This window comes from Didymella exigua (assembly GCF_010094145.1).
Source record: "Didymella exigua CBS 183.55 unplaced genomic scaffold M421scaffold_4, whole genome shotgun sequence".
Taxonomy (NCBI): Eukaryota; Fungi; Ascomycota; class Dothideomycetes; order Pleosporales; family Didymellaceae; genus Didymella; species Didymella exigua.
In genome coordinates, this window is record NW_022984778.1 from 174,373 (window position 1) to 187,114 (window position 12,742).

At 54.3% G+C, this 12,742-nt stretch overlaps 6 protein-coding genes across 6 annotated transcripts; 3 read left to right on the top strand and 3 right to left on the bottom strand.

The window, feature by feature from the left end:
• Nucleotides 1-11: 11 nt before the first annotated feature.
• On the top strand, nt 12-1,760 carry M421DRAFT_89432 (uncharacterized protein; the record flags this gene model as incomplete). Its single annotated transcript, XM_033597766.1, has 3 exons — nt 12-320; nt 372-1,124; nt 1,188-1,760. The coding sequence occupies 3 exons, from the start codon at nt 12-14 to the stop codon at nt 1,758-1,760; spliced, it is 1,635 nt and encodes a 544-aa protein (XP_033452301.1).
• Nucleotides 1,761-2,388: 628 nt separating this feature from the next.
• M421DRAFT_54159 (uncharacterized protein) lies at nt 2,389-3,793 on the bottom strand (the record flags this gene model as incomplete). Its single annotated transcript, XM_033595186.1, has 2 exons — nt 2,389-3,618; nt 3,668-3,793. 2 exons carry the CDS (start codon nt 3,791-3,793, stop codon nt 2,389-2,391), a joined length of 1,356 nt encoding a protein of 451 aa, XP_033452302.1.
• A 478-nt stretch (nt 3,794-4,271) lies between these two features.
• Nucleotides 4,272-4,734, top strand: M421DRAFT_283532 (uncharacterized protein). Its single transcript, XM_033588939.1, has one exon. The coding sequence runs from the start codon at nt 4,360-4,362 to the stop codon at nt 4,684-4,686; it is 327 nt and encodes a 108-aa protein (XP_033452303.1). The 5' UTR covers nt 4,272-4,359; the 3' UTR covers nt 4,687-4,734.
• M421DRAFT_283533 (uncharacterized protein) lies at nt 4,735-5,755 on the bottom strand. The gene has a single exon (XM_033588940.1). The coding sequence runs from the start codon at nt 5,535-5,537 to the stop codon at nt 4,782-4,784; it is 756 nt and encodes a 251-aa protein (XP_033452304.1). The 5' UTR covers nt 5,538-5,755; the 3' UTR covers nt 4,735-4,781.
• Nucleotides 5,756-8,209: 2,454 nt separating this feature from the next.
• Nucleotides 8,210-9,925, top strand: M421DRAFT_54242 (uncharacterized protein; the record flags this gene model as incomplete). The annotated part of the gene is made up of 5 exons (XM_033595205.1): nt 8,210-8,396; nt 8,465-8,592; nt 8,639-9,224; nt 9,246-9,488; nt 9,540-9,925. 5 exons carry the CDS (start codon nt 8,210-8,212, stop codon nt 9,923-9,925), a joined length of 1,530 nt encoding a protein of 509 aa, XP_033452305.1.
• Nucleotides 9,926-11,552: 1,627 nt separating this feature from the next.
• Nucleotides 11,553-12,700, bottom strand: M421DRAFT_416783 (uncharacterized protein; the record flags this gene model as incomplete). Its single annotated transcript, XM_033591196.1, has 1 exon — nt 11,553-12,700. A coding segment is annotated over exon 1 (586 nt), but the record flags the coding sequence as incomplete, so codon positions are not given.
• Between the last annotated feature and the right edge of the window lie 42 nt (nt 12,701-12,742).

Here is a 12,742-nt window from a genome sequence, read left to right on the forward strand (position 1 = left end):
TAGTCTGCGCTATGACGCTCAGCGACACGTACCAGAGGTTCTTGGAGCGCCCTTCGCAGGGCGTCCTCGCGGAAAAAGCGGCGCTGCACTACATCACAACGCTTACCAGCATTACCGATGCGCCCGCGATCATCAAGCACTTCCAGGTCCAGGAGAAGCTGCTGAAGAAGACAAAGCAGCAGGTTGTGAGCGTGGTGGAGGGCAGTCACGCACTGAGTCTGGATGTCGAGACAACAATTGAGTTCCTGAACGGCGGAGGCGCGTACCTGCCTGGCCTGGATGACAATTTTGTCGCAGACCGCACCGTCACATTCCCTATGGTAAGCGAGCATCTACAAGGCATCCGAGCGCAATGCTGACGGGACACACAGGTCCACATTGTGCACTTCGACAGCGCAGACAAGATCACGCAGATCCGCCAGTACTGGGACCAGGGCTCGCTGCTCAAGCAGATTGACGTGATAGGAGCGCGTTCTCGCAACTGGCCTATTCGCGAAGGCCCAGAGCAGGCGAAGCTGATCAAGTCCTCCGCTCAAGTCGCACGTCCAGACTCGGCGCCGTCTTCGCGCCCTTCGACCGCTTCGCGAGCTGCAGACGAGGTCTCAATACGCTCACGAGGCTCCACCACAAACGCCCTCAACGACCCCCACGCTTCTCTGTCTCTTTTCGAGCGTCGCCAGATCGACGAGGAGGAGCTGCCCAGCGCGCACCCGATAGCACCGCGCGCAACGTCTGCGAAGCCTCCCCCGCGTGAATACTCAGAGCTCTTCGTCAGTGGAGATGCAGCGTCACCTTCGCCACAGAACCAGAGAATTCCGGTCAAGGGCGGCACCAACAAGCAGTCACAGAGGAATCGCCTGTTCGACGAGACAGAGGAGGACAACATTACCGCAGCTACACCACTCAACGCCACCAAGATGAACCCCAAGAAGTTCAATCACTTCGAGTTTGGTGATGGCGAGGACGAGACACCGCGTGGACGTAACGCATCAAAGAAGGAAGGCCCCCGTGACAAGAGCAAGAGCCAGGCAAACTGGAACTTTGAGGACTTCGTTACTCCTGAAAAGACGAACCCCAAGAACAATCCACAGGCTCAGCGTAACTTCAGCTGGGAAGATGATGAGGTGAGTGAAACAGAAGCAACCTCTCACTGGGCTGTGGGAAGGGCTCTTGCTGATATTCTTTAGGTCGAGACTTCGCCTGTTCGCGTCGAGCGCGTGATAAAGGCACGCCCTGGCACGGGCCACCAGTTCGAATTCGAAGATGATGGTACACCAGCTGCACGTAAAACTGTAGCTCCCACCAAGGGCGGTGTTTCGAACAAGGGTCAAGGTCTTTACGATGAACATGTTACCGGTAATGACGACAACGAGGGCAGTGCTTACGACGACGACCGCCCGTTGAGGGACGTGACCAAGGCTGCCAGGAACGAGAACCGCTCAAAGGACTTCGGCGCCCACTGGGAGATGAACGATGACACACCCGTCGGCAAGTCTGCCGAGAACAACAAGCCTGGAAAGTCCCACCAGGCTACCAAATCCAACTTCGGATTTTACGATGAGTCGCCGCAACAGGGCTACAAGATCAACATTGCCGGTAACGGCATGGGCAATCGCGCTGGTACACAATTCTCGCTTTTTGACCAGGAGCCTGAGCCGGAGATTGATGACAGGACCATTGGTGATCACAAAGGCATCAGGGCTACTGGCGATGGCATGGGTGGGCGCAAGGGTGCCGACAAGAGCTTCTGGGACTTCTAGACGTCTTGTCGTATTCGTGTATAACGCTTTCTGTTTTGTTTCACCAAGTTGTATTAGTCTTTGCAGATCTGGAGAAGCTCATGGGGTTTACGATCTCTCCCATGATTGGCACAGCGGCGTGCTTCGGCTGGCGCGATCATAGGTATACCATGGTGACATAGTTGCAATTCATAACGTCTGTTTAACAACTACCGGCGGTCGCCTCTCTGATACCAGAAACTTGACTGCCTCGAGGCTAATGTTTTGGACCTGCTCTTGCAACACGGTGCCAAAAATGCAAGTCTCGAAGAAGCCGGTCTGCGGAATGGAGATGCACTATTCAGCACTACACTCATTGTCTCTCTTGTGGACATGTATATTCGGACCAGGACGTCCTGAGCCTCTTACTTTAGATGGTCATTTTCAATGGGGCGAAAGGTTGTTGTAATGCTCGTATGAATCAGTAGTGGTATACCAGAAGTCGCGCAAAGACATCCAACGCGACAATTTGTTAGATGCGATTCTCAATATGCTATTCAGATGGAACAACAGACTATCATAAGTCAGGATCGGTCAATCGCGGAACCCAGAGGTAGTCACAGATAGACACCACGGAGGCAGACATGCATGCTTCTGTCTGGCTTCTCGTCTATACTGGGATCGTGAGATCTGTCGGCGCATCAGGCGTTGCCTTCGTGAACACGACTTCCAGCTCGTCTCCAACTCTGTAGCTATCCATCTCACCATCCCACTTGACCAGCCTGATCTGAGCAGAGAGGCCCATTCGCGTGCCTCCCGTCCCGGTACATAGTCCTTTCTCCACCAGCATCGTCCAGACACATCGGAACGCCTCACCCTCGTGCTCACGCTCGCCTCCCTCCCCGTCCATATCTGGATCGTTAAACCATACGCCTTGCTCCACCATGCGGTGCGGATCATCGCAGCTATCCATGCTTGCCCAGATATCCCAGGGCATGTACTTAATCCTGACTTCCGTAATCTTGTTGGCGTGCAGGAGCTTGAATGCGTGGAAAGCAACGTGAACCCAGTACCGCACTTTCAGTGGCAGTGTGTAGCCAGGCCGGCTGTTGCGGCGGTGGTAAAAGGACTCTCGACTAATGAAGTAGAGGGGCAAGGTTATGCTGGCTAGAGAGGGAAATATCGGTAGAGTCGAGAGGTAGGAGAAGAGAGGTGCGACTTCCATGTCTACGAGAATGTCGAGCTTCGTGGTCAAGTCCTCTGCGGTGCTGGTCGCGGCGGGATGGTATATTTCTTCGGCGTCTTGAAAGGGATTGTGGTCGAAGAGCGTGGAGATGTCGTTCGCAGCTGCATTTGGGTTCAGCGTGGGGGCTTGATGGTGGTATGCAGGGTACAATGCGGCGTCTGAGGGGTCGTAGAAGTTGTCGTCGTAGTATCCGCCTGTGTGGTCGTGCTCGTCGTAGTGGCTGTCGTATGCTGCGCCGCGGAGGTAGTCGACATCGAACTCTTCGTTATCGAATTCTTCGTCTGCGGCTTCAAACCACCATTCGTCCCTCCCTTGTGTGCGGTCTGGTGGGTACATGCGTAGATTTGGAAACGTGACCCAGTCCAGCTCAATGGCTCTCAACCATGTGAGCCAATGCCCTCCAGACTCATGCTGCTCGACAGCTTCAAGCAGCGATTTGAGAACGAATGGGCCGCAACTGAGAAGGACAATGTGGTTCTTGAAGAGAGCTTCGAGTGCTTCTAGCGCGATTTGACGGTTGAGGAGGAAGTATTCGTGGTGCAGGACCAAGAGAAGGGCAGCGGCGCTGGGACGGAAGTGTTTCAGATTACGGCGCTCGATACGGAGAGCGCGATCGCTGCGCTTGTCAGGTATGCTGAGTGCATGATTGTAGACCTGGCAATGTTAGTTACGCCTTTGACATTTCTTGTAGCCTGAGGCGTACCTGATCGCGCAACTCGCGTGGCAGTAGCAAAAACGGCAGAATCGAGCCGCTTGCAGCAATGCGTCTTTTCCCTGCAGAAGTATCAACCCCAAGTGCTACGTGCGCAGCTGACGCAGTGGCAGCCATCTTACCTCGCCCTCGAAATGTGCGCCGTGTCTCGTGTCGACGGAAGCGGTCCCCGCAAAGCCGTCTACGCCATTTCCACGTGATAGTCCACAAGACTGGGAATCCCTGCTCGGAAGCAGTGATCTCTTTCGGGCAAGAGCGAGGGATCGACGGCGTTTGACGGGCCGATGAGCAAGTGGTCTGATGAACGTGTTTATGGCACTGGCACTTCGTGGCCCCCCCCGCACCTTACGCGACTGTGGTTTGCTCTTCCATGGGCCAAGTGCGGAGTACTCCTTAGGGACCATGGTAGTCGGTGAACATGGCCGTTTAGGCAACGTGTCGCTTTGTTAAAGATGCCCCTGAACGAGGCATCGAGCGATGGCAATTCAAAGTCTCAGTTGCATTTCGGTCTTGACCGAGCTGAGGAAGGCTCCACCAGATCTGGCCAAGACGCCGCTAGCCAGTGGCCGATCACTGACATAACAGATCTGATGTTGGCGGTACTTACAAGCCAACGGGCACAGCGCCGCTCGCTACCACGTATGATGTAGATTACCTTTCGGGGACGCGCTGCATGCTGTACAATGGTGGACTCAGGGGCGACAAGCGTTTTTCGACGCCGGCATGTGCTGCCGAGTAAGTTTACGAATATAGTCGTAGGAGTCGGACGTCGGACGCACTTGGTGTCTTCGGTGCTAATCATGGGAGGAAGCGAGAGGGCTAAGCAGTTTCGCAACTATCCGCCCGAAATTGCTATGATGGAATGTCACTCGGGACAGCTCTCAATTGAGCAATCCGAACTGCCGATAATTACTGAGCCTTGTCGACCACCGCTGAGCGCGGTGCAACCTGCCAGCTACGTACCAACTGCATCTGTGCCACGGCCAGAGTCCCAACAGTTCCACCTATGAACGGCTACTTGCCGCTCACTTACGAGGCTCGCCGCACAGCATGAGGTCTCAATCCATGTGTTTCGGCCTGAGTCTGTTCTAGCAACGTGTTGTCCTCAGGCGACACAAAGGCTGTTCAGGTCCTGCAAGTCCATAGGTGGCTTAGATCGGACAGCAGTGACATTGAGCGCTTTGATATACCCCATAGCTAAGGTTCGCAACGAGGCCAGAAGGCCGTGGCACACCTGACCGTACCTCGCAGACATGCAATCTGCCGTGTGAGCGTTTACCCCAAGTAGCGATGTTATACGACCAATGCAAGGCCGACAGGTACAGCAGGTTGTGAGTTGAATGGCTGTGGATAGCCCGTCGCCGTAATTAGTCGTGCTTCCATGACGTTTCAAGATCTGCAGGTCAACGCAGGGCGAGGAGGTATTCGATACAAACAGAGATGCTCTTTCAAATCGTGGGCGCTCTGTGAGAGACATTACCTCTTCACCTGGATCAAAGCCAATAGCAACACTAAGCCAACCTGGCTCATGGCCCATGCTGGTAGGTGTGTTGTGTACAGAGCATGCATTGGCACCTGACACGAAAGCCGTTATCCTCGAAACCTGGTTGTCGGGTTCTGCGTACTGTTGCACAATCCGGGTCTCAAAGAAAGAGGCGTACATGCGGTGGTGGGTACAGCGCCTCGAAAGCCCCCGGGCCAGTGACCGGGAACAAGATGCTCGCAAAATAGCGAGAAATGCAGACTTTGTGGATGACTTGGCCGCGCTTAGCCGGGAGTTCTGCGAGGCTGTTGTAACCATAGGCTTCAGCCGTCCATTTGTGTCACCCTGTGACCAGGCCGCAACTTGACTGATGTTCATTGTTGTCTTAGGAGTCAAGGAGAAAGGCAGGTCTGCCGAGGTGCTTGCCGATGTCCGAGTCTGTTACTGCTGGAACCTTGTCACCGTGAGGTATTTCGTGTCTTTTAGATTCTCGATCTGGCCTTCTCCGAGCATGCAACTGAGGTTGTATGATCCAAAGTACAGTGCCCTGCACCACTCTTTGACATACAGGTGACTGTACCCAGCACCGGGGTTACGCAGACCACGCAAAAGCAGCCTTGCTCTTGGTTGTTGATTTGATTCAATGGGTGTGCGTACGCAGCGTGACCGCTGACAATTTCGTGTAACTTCGCTGGTAGATCGGCACAGGCTAATGCAGACCTTCTGGTATGAGGAGTGGATCCCAGGACATCGAATAGTGTAGGTCAGGGCCACGATTGAAATCACCTTGTTAGGAGGTCAAAGAACATGACTTTCAGGTAGTCCCACACAGTATCTCGCTGTCCACGAGACGAGATGGAAAGTTGATCATGCTTACTTTGCGTTCCGTCCGCTCGGTAGGGTGCGGTGAGGGACCCGTTGCAAGGATAATGGCCCTTGAAACTCGATGTGGATGTAGCCGTCCGAGGAGCGACCTGAAAACCCTCCTCGAGTGGGATATCCGTCTTGGATCTCTTTGGTGTGAGCCAGGGACAATTGATGATTGACGGCGCGTGGTGGCATGTGCGAAGTGTGTGATCTTATCTGGATTAGGTCCCAGTTCATCCATGGTTCCATATCTGTTCTTATGCATAGTAGGGACCAGATTCCTCAGGCTCCACCCAAGCAACATTAATAGGCAACAATTGACGACCCCGGCGCACACGCTGCTGCTTGGACAAAGCAAAGTGCGGTGGTGCTGGCAGCACTATTGTAGTTTATGCAGCATGTACGAGTCGGTGTGTCGTCGGTCTTGGAGATCGTTGGGGAAACGCTGACATTGCTTTTCCCGGCGAACACGCCGGTTGGGCAGGAGGGGAGATCGGTGGCCCTCGTGGCGGGCGGTGCGATGGGCGGCATCACGAATCCCGCGCCTTTACGGCTCAGGTGCTAGACTAGATACCACGGTACGAAGTACGGGTGCAGGTGCGGCGCCTCTCACGCACGCATGTGTGGCCACTGGAATGCTGGACGACGGCGCGCACTCCGATGCTTGGGCGCTGACTGTCCGGCAGATGTCGTGCTGCTGGGCGTCATCTGCACCGCCATCTGACCAGCAGCAGCAGTTCGCGCGCGGAGCCAGGGAGAGCCAGATTAGTTGCAGTAGCCGCCGCTAGACAGGCTTGTTTAGATACACGAGGCCTCGATTGAACGATTCCCACGTGCGGCCGGCTTTGTTCTGGGCATCAGTATGCTCATTAATTCGTCCCTCCCAGAGTGCCCTTGCTGGCCGAATTCGTGACTGTTGGTTTTCCACTCCGCTGCAAGCACCTCCACTTCGAAAGCATCCCGCGGTCGCACACACGTCCAGACCACCGGCTGCGCGCTGCTTGTTCGTGTTGCCATCCGGCTCGTTGTGTGCCCTCCGCGCCCTTGGAACTGAACGGGCCCGTCCATGCAAGGCACGCTGCGCTCATTGAATCATCGGTCGCGAACGACAGCTGCTGCCCCCTCACCCTTCCTAGACCTCAAGTCGACCTGGATGTCTGCTGCAGCCAGCCTTTCCTCCCAACGAACTTCCACCTGCCCATAGTCTGCGCGTGCACCAAGACGAGTGCCTGTGCTGAGCCGGCGCTGTTTTTGTTTTCGCAGCCCCCGATCTGTTTGGGGAGTCCAGTTGGACCGCCCTCGACGTGTGCAACCTCCAGGCGCCACCCATCAGCTGCTCCATAGGCTCCCGGACGAGGCCAAAGCCCACCAGCGACCTCTGGCGCGCTTCGCAGGACGCCTGCACGTTGCATCGGATCGCCAGTACGCCAGTCATCGCGTAAATCTCAGATCCCGCCTTCAGAACGTTGTGTACCAGAGCAGCGCCAAGCCAGATTGGTGCTGCAATTGACCTTGCTGCGACGCAGACCCGCCGAGGATTGCACTGCAGCCACGTCCAATTTGGCTACGAGCGTTCGTGAGAGCTCCATGATCCGTTGCGGTCGGCGCGACTATCACTCGTTTGGCCTGGTGTTGCTGCTGTCCGCCAAAAGAAGGGCGTCTCGGCATCGTCATCGCTCGCGTTGGCTGCAACTGCAAGTACCTGCGACTCTACTGCCCAGCGGAATTGTTCGCGTGTAGGCTGCACACGACTGCGCCTGCCTCTCGTCGCAGCAGAGGATTTTCTTGGCGCGTCGCCGGGATATTTCGTTCTGCTGGCTGCCCCGCCAAAACGTCCGCTCGACCCCAAACGGTAGGAGCGACCCGTGCGCCCTCGACACTCGACCGTCCTTCTCTCCAGCCTGCAGCCCTCCCTGGCCAGCTTCCTCCTCCACGCTGCTGCCATTCTTCGACCCCAGATCACCACCCTTTCTTATTACCATCCTCGCGGTCCAGCAACCCGCTGCAACGGGAATTCACCCATCTATAACACTCTCTTCTAGGCCTCGCTCTCTTGCTCCCTATTGGCCAGCAGCCCACCACTGGCGCTCTGCATCACCACCAATTCACGGCAACCCACCCCAGATTTGCCTCCCAACCTCAGGTAGTGCAAACAGTACCGGCCCTCGCTCGTTGACATTGCTATGGAGTCTGTCTCTCAACAAAGGCCAACTGCGCCCGGCAACGGGTCTCACCCTCAGGCTCTACCTTCCATTGCCTCTCTTACCAACGGCCTCTCCCCGTCTGAACAGAGCCCAGTTCGGTTCAGACAGCACTCTGAGTCTCGCGAAGCTCGTGATTCCGGTAATTGGTCCATCTCTCAGAGCAAACGTGAGTGCTCCAGTCATTCGCACTACCGCCTTGAGGGTCCCCTCCATCGCAGTGCTAATTATCCACAGACTCATCCACCGTATCCAACAACATGGGTCTCCAACTTCAGACGATCCTCAACGCTGAGGACTCACCAACTCGCAATGTGCCTGACACGCCGTCCTCTGCTAGGCACCAGGCTGCTCACCATCAACAAGTACGTCGATCGCAGTCTCGTCTAGTGCATGCTGACAGCCTCTTAGCCGAATGCGCCATTTCCTTCTCTCAACCAAGGCTTCGGCGATAACCGCTTGAGCAATGATGCTGGCTCTCATTTCGACTCTCGGCGCAGTAGCGTGGACAGCCGTATGAATGTTGGAATGGGCCACCTTCAGATCAGCCCTGCGTCTCCGTACGACAGCCAGAACACATCGCGTGTTTCGCTTGTTTCCAACCTTCAACAACAGCGAGGCATCACCAATCCCGACGCACGCGTCAATGGCGTCTCTCCGTTGTCACCATCCGTTCGTAACAGCGGCATCCGTGCTAATCATCCTCCCCGTCGAGCGCCTGTGATCAACCCAAATCCTCGCAGCGTTTCTGGTATGCCAGATCCTATGGCTGCTGCGCCTACAAAGGGTTATGCTTGGGCCTTCCCTGCCGAATTCGAGCCTGACGAAAGGCGGCAATCAAGCAGTGGTGAGTCCAGTGCAGGGAACTCCCACATCCCATCGCGCCAGAATAGCTTTGCCACTTCCATCAACAGTAGCATCTACACTACAGATTCACAAGTTCCCCCCGGACAGAAGCGTTTGGATAATGGCACGCACACCCCGTCCCCACGAGACTGTCCTTGCTAACATCACGCAGACATCTCAACAACTCACCACCACTCTATGCAGCACCGCAGCGTTACTAGCCTCCAAGGCCTCGACCACAACGCCCTGGCCCAGGGCAGTGGCAACTATAGTAGAACTCCGGAGCTGCGCATCAGCCACAAGATGGCCGAGAGAAAGCGCCGTAGCGAGATGAAGAATCTCTTCGATGAACTCAACCAGATCCTTCCTAACTCCCCAGGTAGCAAGTCGAGCAAATGGGAGATCCTTACGAAGTGTAAGAATTCCTTGTTCAATCATCAACAGCCTTGTGCTAACGTCTCCACAGCTATCGAGTACATCAGGAATCTTGGCCGAGCGCATGAAGCTGCGCGTGCTGAGAATGCACGACTTCGTCCTGAAGCTGACTTCTCTCGCCGGGCACAAGAAGAGAACGAGCTTCTGAAGAACGAGTTGACTGCAATGTGGAATAGCCTGCGTCGCCTTGATCCTAACAATCCACACGTCTACGGACAGATGACGCAAATACTCGCACAGCAGCAAGGGAACACACCGGCCCCAACTAACAATGTACTGCCACCATTGCAGCAACAGCAACAACAACCGCAGCCACAGCCTCCATCACAACAACCTCAATGGGGCGCACCAGCGCCTACGGCGATGCAAGGCGTCGAGTTCGGCGGCATGCGACCTTACGAGCACCCACACCGCTGACCGTTACGGTCACACACAACGAACGCATTGCGAGACTAGTCCAAGAGGACTTGTTGTATATTATCATCTTAACATTCACGGACCACGGGCGTTAACACATACACTTTTCGACGTTTCAAAATCTCTCTGCCAGTGGCTACTACGCCGGCGCTTTCGAACCAGCTGCATGGTCTGAAAGGTCTTTCCCTTTGTTGTTATAGGGCGGCGGCTTAAGCCTTCTGGCCTACAGACACTCGACCTGCGTCCCGCACATCTTACTGGCGAACCCCGCTAAAGATGACAGCCACGCTCCATGGGATACCCCGGCTGCTGTCTTCCTCGTCCCTGTTTTCTCGCATCGCACTGTGTTCTTTCAAGGATATCTTATTGAGGATTGCTAATTCAATCGACGGATTTACGCGAGGTTCGATGTTGGACTCATAGCAAAAGTATTCTAGGCGTATATCCTACATCATCCACGTGGCTTATTTTCGGGATGGGTACCCGTGGGGTACGGCAATCATTGTTCATTATGGACATGGTCATTGCACTATTGTAATGTCAGAAAGGGGTCTCATTGCTAGCTGGACTTCGGTCTCAACATACGTGGAACGGCCTATCTGCATGGATGTTATGTGTTTTGGTAATAATGCTGCTTACGACGCACACAAAAAGCATACATTGGCTAGAACAATGAAGTCAAGTTACCGTACCATTGTGCCAGTCCCATTCGGAGAACATGCTCCGGACTGATCCGAGACTTTCAACCGTCTGACATTCAATGCACTTCACGGGTGAGTTGCCTCGTGCAGCCAAGCCACCATGTGCTTGACAGGTCAACGTGTGCTTTTAATGGGTTGCGGGTCGCTGGCGTTGGGTTCACGAGAGCAGATCGTCAAGATCTACAGATCTGCAAGTGTATGTACGGTCAGCCGCATATCCGGTGGCTGAGATAGCACATGGCGACCAGATTGTTGAGTCAGGCTTGGGAATATTTGGGCAGTTCGAACCGGGGCGTAAGGTTCGGTGTTGCAGGTGTGATGGTTTCCCCCTGCACATTTAAGCTTTTGAGTCGAACGTGCGAAAGTAGCGTATCGAGACGGAAATATCCAGCTTTCGAATTGACCTCAGGAACCAGTAGAGATGTAGACATGGTTCCATTAAAGGTTTGTGGGTTGACAGATGTCCAACGCGCAAGGTACCTGGGCCTTCTTTGGAAAAAGGCTTATCCAGAATTTCGTGCACAACTACTTCGATGCATCGGATCAATGAGCCTATTTGGCAATTCTCGGGATGAGAGCTCTCTTTGATAGCTTCATACGAGATGTACTGACAACAGGAGCTCGTTTTGAACATAGTAGAGAGCAATGGTACCTGACAGGATCAGGCCACATTGTGGACGTTCAAATCCATCCATAAACTCGTACCAGTAGCACTATTGATATAATGAACGAGTACTATATCTGAGCGACGTAAGACTTGGGCATACGAGTGGTGACGACAGTGAGCTAACGTCTTACAGAACCGTCTGAGCAATGTGACCATGAAGGGCCTTAGCGATACCCCTACTTTTTGTGTGAGCTTACTTCGACTCAAGTGTGTCACCGGCTTGCGGTTCCAAAGTGACAACAGTCTGACTTTCTCTTAGTAAATAGACAAGCCACTGCTTGTGACCGCTGCTGATTGTGACAGCCATGTGTTAATACTTGTGCAGCGTGATCTAGCCTTCTGCTTGTAACCTTCACATTTTTCTTGGGCTCGAGAGCGCTGTCACGATCCAACAAACTAGGTGAAGACGCTTGAGACAGCCGCACTGCATTTTCGTTACAATAGACCCACTATCTTTCGCTCCTTTACGCCATACATTCAAAAGGAATCCCAATAAGTTGATACTGTCCCAAACGCTCAATATGCCACGTTAAGAAATGATAAATGCCAAGTTCTTCCACCCTTGTCCCTGATATCGTATCGAACCGTTCGTTAGCTCACTTCATATACTGCTCCTGCTGTAGGCAATCCAGACACCACGAGTCTCTCTCTTGCCCCACTTCCGCAGTGCATTCTCTGCAGACTTTCCTCCCACACCCACCCAGGCATTGTCTTGCGCAAATGTAACATGTTCGACCGACGCAGCGTTTGCAATCCATATAGTTCTCGAGGTCCTTTTTGCGTTTTGGTGCTGACTTGCATGCATGGCATGCTCGCAGATCGTTGACGGCGGGCGATGGGACTTCGATGTTCGTGAAGCCACTTGCTGGGCTTGTGCTGTTCTCGGTGTCCATGAGGTGTGACGTCGATTTGACAGCGGCGAACATTGGACTGAGGCGCTTTATCTGCTTAAGTGGGCGAGGCCCCATTGCGTGCGGCGAGTACGTGTGGTCGATGTTTCGATCGAAAGATGACGTATGCTGAGGACGAGGTGCTCGACTGTTATGTGTTGCGTCTCCGTCGAGGCTTCTTTTCCTCTTCCCCAGACTCGCCGGGTCGTGATGCGATTCCGTCATGATGTGCCAGTGGTGTTGAGATTGGCTGTGTGTGTCGACAGGACCGAAGAGGTCCGACGTGATGTAAACCATAGCGGCGGCCTCTCGGTGAAGCAGACGAACGGGTGGGACGGTGGGACTTCTAGAGAGGAAGGAGCGTGTGGCGGCAAAGCGGTGAAAGGTGCAAATGAAAGTGTGTAGCACTGTCTTCAGACAACTCGACCTCTATCAAAAAGCAGGAACGCAGACGCTGAGTACAACAGTGCAAAAAAGAGTGCAAGGACAGGAACAGCGAGAACCTGACTGAGCTCGCATGTTGGAGGATCGTCGTAGCAAGGCACCTGCCACGCTAAGA

Coding starts and splice junctions, on each gene's coding strand:
- M421DRAFT_283532 (XM_033588939.1), top strand. CDS start 4,360: ATGGTGGACTCAGGGGCGACAAGCGTTTTTCGACGCCGGCATGTGCTG.
- M421DRAFT_283533 (XM_033588940.1), bottom strand. CDS start 5,537: ATGAACATCAGTCAAGTTGCGGCCTGGTCACAGGGTGACACAAATGGA.